At 44.9% G+C, this 6,000-nt stretch overlaps 1 protein-coding gene across 1 annotated transcript in view; it reads right to left on the minus strand.

Moving 5' to 3' along the window:
- Window positions 1-6,000, minus strand: part of LOC133014610 (furin-like protease kpc-1) — a 161,983-nt gene that overhangs the window by 22,953 nt on the left and 133,030 nt on the right. The window contains 2 exon segments of the mRNA XM_061081874.1: window positions 1,620-1,713; window positions 1,901-2,011. Of these exon segments, the coding sequence (XP_060937857.1) occupies window positions 1,620-1,713; window positions 1,901-2,011 (205 nt within the window).

Below are 6,000 nucleotides of genomic sequence, written 5' to 3' on the forward strand. Positions count from 1 at the left end.
ATTTTCAGTGTTCATGGTAAACTATGCTTATCTGCTGCTAGCTGCAGGTTTTAATCTAACATACAGACATGTGAGTGAAATCAGCCTACGCATCTAACTCTTTACAAACGAGACAGCTAGTGCATTTTCTGGAAATGTCAAACTTCTTTTAAAATATGAGATTGCAGTACTGATAATCAGAGACACGCGGATAAACTGTGTAGATCCCCATGATTAGGTCAATCAGAGTGACTCTGGAAATGCTTCATGCAGGGCTAACCTGTATTGTTTCCTCATGTTTAAATCCAAATCAAATCACTGTAACTGCGATGTGTGTGCGTGCCACACAGACGGACAAAGCAATGATCTGTCCACCAAAAGATAAAGACAAAGAAAGGAAGAGAGCAGAAGAAAAAACAGTCACGAAAAAGGCTGAGGGGAATATTATCGAGATGATTTAAATAAGCGCGTGTGCCCCCCGATCCCCCCATTCCCCCCCAGTAAACACTCTCCCTGTCCCTGTTCATCACAAGCAGCACATCTGGTGTGACAATGGCACATCGCAGAGAGAGCCGCCAAGCTGCAAAAAGACTGACAGCCCGCTCCTGTTTACGGCGCGTTACCACGGCAACACATCCATCAATCACACCTCGCAGCGATGGTCTGACCCACGCTTTCTGCCAGGGAGCACAGCCGCAAAGATGAAGCCTTTTCAATTTACATGCTGACACACTCTCTCTCTCTCTCTCTCTCTCTCTCTCTCTCTCTCTCTCGCTCTCTCTCTCTCCCTCTTCTTGTTATTTCACAAGTACACACACACACTCACAAACATAGATAACTCTCACTCAAACGTGCGCGTGCATTGCCACACACACTGCTGACACAGTCAAACATAAACACATTTGCATGCATGTGCCTACAATCAAGAAAACACAATTTTCATATGACATAGCCGACAAAATACACATCAGAGGAAGATCCATTTTTTTGTCTTTTCTATTCTCAGAGAAAACACATGACACAGAAACCTGAAAACAGTTCTGTGGCTTCCCCAGTTGCTGCTACAAGTTAAGTTGCGATTCTTGATTTGGATCTTGTCAAGGGAAACAGGAAACATGGGTGAGAAACAAAGGCTGTAAGAGCAGCTTTACTGCCAAAACACAAAACAGTCTACATAAGAGAATATCTATCTTTAGGTGAAGACTGACACTTCCACAGTTATTGCAGTTAACCCTGTGTGTTTTAAAACAATAGTTTGACATTTTAACTCAGCAACTGGAAGTAGGGGAGAGCAGCAAGCTTGGCTCTCTCCAGAGGTAACAAAATCCATCTGCTAGCATCTTTCAAAGCTCGCTGGAGTCTGCCATGTTCCAGGCTCCGCCGTGTTGGCTCAGAATGAACAAACCAAACACTGGCTCCAGAGAAGGGCTTTCCTATTACGTATCCTGGAGGCCACCATAGGTTTTTAAATGTTTTGACTAATTCCTACACATTGAACCTTTAAACTACTTCTGTCACATAAATAATTCAGAATAGAGGCCAAGACATAACAACATTTTGCCGTATATTTACATGCAAGTTATTTCCTAAAAAGATTTACGAACATATCACTGGATTTTATGAAAAAACATCCATCTAACCTGAACATGCTCCAGATTACTGATTTCATTAGTCCCTCCACTGCAGGCCTCTGACGGGATGTTCACACTGACCCTGCCTCCCGAAGAAAGGATCCTAACAAATAAAGAAATCATCTATGTCATTCAATAGCCAAACATACAACATACTAATCCACTGTGAAGGTTTTTACATCAAAATTAGACGATATAAACAGTTAAATTATACACATTGAATTGAATTGAACATTAGAAACCACGGTGGTAGCATAAACATGTAAAAGCTGACAAAATGTAACTTTTACCTGCTGGGATGAAGTGCGACTTCTTGGGTGCACTTTCTCTGCTGAGCAGCCGAGTTGAAGTGTGCAGCCTGCTGCACCATCAGCCCAGCATCCAACAATCCAAAGCCATACCTGAAACAAGCAGGAAACATGCACTCTGTTATGCACTATTATACTATGTCCTGATGTATATGATAAACAAGCTTGTGGCAGCACTTATACTCTCACACACATGTGAGCTGGAGGGCTTTCATGTGGGCGGCTGAATGTGCTGCAGGAGCAGAGTAAGTGCTAATGGCTCCGACATGAGGAGGCAACAAGTCATCGACGAAGATGATGCCGGCCTCTGACACAATCACTCCCTGCACTGTCCGGGCTGAGGCTGAGGGCTGCTGTTTGTGCCGCCTGTAATTGCCTGGAGGATTGATCCTGAACAATGTGCCATCTCATGGACTGTAATCAAGCCTCATTATTCATTCTTCACCACCCCAATCTGGGTGCTGGAGACACAATGGCCGTCCCTTAAGCGGCATCACTGCCTGGTGACTGTATGACCACTGCCTATCGTACTTTCTCCCCTTCACTTCACCACTCCTGTTTCGCAATCTCTTTATGTCTCCTCGGAATCATCTGCTCTCATCTTTCCTCTTTGCCCTCTCTTTTCCACAGAGCAGCCTGTCATTCCGACTTCTTTTCCTCTTTAAATTCTCCTTCACTCTCCTCCATCAAACCTGAATTTCTTGCATCAGAACTCTCCTCTGCTGCTTCAGTGATGCTGAAATCACAGTCCCCATAAGTCTCTCCTTAATTCTCTCCTTAAATGTTTCATTTTCACACACTCTCTTTCAGTTCTCCCTTGTCTAAATCACAGTCCTCAGACTGAGTAACAGGGCTGTAACAACCTTCATCCCTCCTCCTTTTGGAAATCCAGAGGGGGTGACAAAGAGCTACTTTCCGCCATTATTACCATACAAACCTTATGCCGTTAATTTGCAATAAGTGAAATTCATTATCCTGGTGACGGGGTCTCTAGCAGCAGCAGCAGAGAGAGACACAGAGACAGGCGAATGGAGAGGGCTGATCAATAACTCAATCTGCTGCCCTGCATGGGGCTCCATCTCCTCGGTCTCAGACTGTCAGTGTGCGTGAGGAAGAGAGGCAGGAGCTGCAGCCCACACCGTCCTCATCCGAACAGCACGCTGCACGATCAATGGACACAATCTAATCAGCCACTATCACCACCAATGACTTTTAGCATGTAGGGCCCAGCATAATAGCATTAGGCAGACGGGTGTGCAGGGTTGAGGTGAGCTACTGAAGTTCAAGGTCATTCTGGGAGGTTGTGAGAGCAGTGAAGAGTTGGAGCAGGAGCACCCTGTACCCCTTAAGCGAGAGCGGAGCACCTATTAAAGGCCGTAGCTCCCTCAGATCGATCGGCCAGCCCGAGCTCCATGTCTATAAGCCCACACAGACATACATCTAATAGAGAAAGCTGCAGGAAACAGGTTTACCCACGACACAACATGATGAAAATGACAGGTCTTTTGTCCCCCACTGAACCACTTTTCTAGAAGACTCGAGAGCTTTTCAGCAATCTCATCAACAGTAGCAAGGAATTCGGAGAGAGTAAGCAGAGTGCTACTTTGAGCTAGAGACTTGGGATTTCCTTCAAACCACAGAACAACATTGACTGTTGTGGTGATTTGTTACATTCCCGAGAAGTTTAATCACAGGATGTTTGTCCTTAAATTCCTCCAGAAAAATATGTTTAAGATTAAAATGTCTTTATGATGAAACCCACGTACTGTTAGGCATATCAAGCAATTAGTCACATAACACAGCCATCCAATTTTCTACTTGTTCTTTCTCCACCTCCTGCGTGGTTGGAGGGAGGTTGAGCCAAGTCGACTACAGAGTGACAGCACATCTTCTGTCCACGCAGCACGAAGCATGTTAAACCCCCGACCCCCCGCCTCCACACATATCGAATCTGCGGCCCTCGCATATCCTCCATCCACTCTCACTCGTCGACGACGAATGCCCTTGCAAACTCTTACTCCCTCCATGTCTTTATCCATTAGGGTGAAGGCCACCCCCACTCACCCACCCCCACCTATCCATGGGGCCTCTTTGTAACTGTCGAGGAACCCTTTTCACTTTTTGTTCTGCAGGCCTTCCCAGGTCCTTTCTCTGTTGATATTCACACCATCTGCCAGCGGCGGAGAAAGGTGCACAGAGACCCGGCTAGCACAGAGATATCAAGATCTCCAGGGGTCGAGGTCTTTGGCTCGTCTCTACACACGTCATTAAAACCACACCTATAACAACTGCAACGCTGAAACCAAAACAGATATTTGCAGCTTTCTGGGGGACATAAGCATGGCGTTCTCACCCCTTGTTTGCACTGGTATGTCCTGCTAAGTCCTCCCGAATAGAAGTGGCTGTAAAGAATCACTCAAGCCGCACTAAGCAGCTGCCTGTGAGTTAGGTCATTTTCCCAGGAGCCCCAGAGTGGGCACTGGCAGGACCTCAAAAAGCGGGGACACCATCTGTTCAGTGCCTGAAAAGGTTGGTGACACCTTCTGTGGTATCAACAACTTCTAATTAAGTGGCCAAGAATGCAGCAGCAGCAGCTCCAGTGCATGATTGGTGGGCTCGCCTTAGTTAGCTGCCTTAGACAACAACATGGCAGACCCCCGGTGCGCGTCACGCACCTCTCCCTCACATCTGGCCATGGAGTAATTAAAAACGAAGAAAGAGTGGATACAATAAATGCTTGATGACTTGAGCCACCAACAAAAACTATATTTCCTCTTGTTTTCTAATATTTTTTGTCCACCCTTTGTTCTTTTAATTGAATGTTTATCAGGAGCATAAACAGCAGCATTAACCCTATGGTCAATCCCTGGGTGGTTTGTTTCTCCTATATCATGATGCACTAATTTCATTAACATTAGGATTTAAATGAAATAACAAATAGACTTAACATCCGTCTGATTTCCATCGCTCGTACAGCCAAATCTGCTGCTGAGAAATGTTACTAATTAGGCTTATTAAGTAATTAAGAGGAGGTCTTAATTATATCTGTGCCACTGGGACCTGCATGGCTGTAACCGTGAAATACTGCGCCGCACCGCTCAGCTTTGTAGGATGTTCCACAGTTTCATCCATTTCCATGTTCTGAATGTGTGTTTTTGTACATAGAAGATTTTGGAGCATACTTTTTATGACTGTATTAGGCAAATATCTGCTCTGACATGAAATTACAGAGAGAGAGGCACTCAGCAGCCTTCAAAAGCATAGCCTCGAAATGCCAAGCGAATTACCTTGCAAAGAGTTGAAAGTTTAATGAAATATATGGCAGGGGGGGGGGGGGAAATGAGAGGTTTGGCACAGGCATGGACGTAAGTCTCAGGAGAATGGGCACCAAACGGCTCTCTCAGTCTGTACAGCCATCAGTCAAAGTAGCAGCCACCCTTCCCATCCTCAAGGAGACTTCTCTGGAAGCCACAATGATCTACATCCCATGACCTCACTCTCAGTGTCCAACATATTTTGATTTGTAGCTCTTGTGTTATTCAAACACAAATTCAAAAGAGGATGAAATTCAGCAGAGAGCCTTTGTTGGACTCATACCAAGGTACAGTCCTTTTAGATGTCTCTGCCCTTGTGGAGAAAGAGAGAAAGGGAGGGAGAGAGTGTGAGGGCGAGTGAGGCTGCACTACAAGCTTGGCAGACGATTCCCTCCCTGGTCCCGAGTGCTTTTCCTTTCACTCTGGACAAAGCAAACACTGAACCGGGAGTCTTTGTTTGCCTCTTCAAAGGGACAGGTTTTTGATGCCGTGTCACTAAATGTGATCGAGCAAACTGAAATGGAACAAAACATCAAAAACAATGTCTGTTTTTATGTGTTTATCGACTAGTATGACAACTGCTTCATGATTTCAACATGGGAGTTCCATCAAGTTCAAACGTTGTGTATTCAACAACAAATACAACATGGCTTATGATTGGATGATTGCGCTATTGGATTACACATCAATATACGAGAATCTGCATCAAACAATGTAAAATTTGAAATTCTTTGTTTGTTATTTAGAAAATTGACTCTCATGTTTTGT

This window comes from Limanda limanda, chromosome 11 (genome assembly GCF_963576545.1).
Source record: "Limanda limanda chromosome 11, fLimLim1.1, whole genome shotgun sequence".
Taxonomy (NCBI): Eukaryota; Metazoa; Chordata; class Actinopteri; order Pleuronectiformes; family Pleuronectidae; genus Limanda; species Limanda limanda.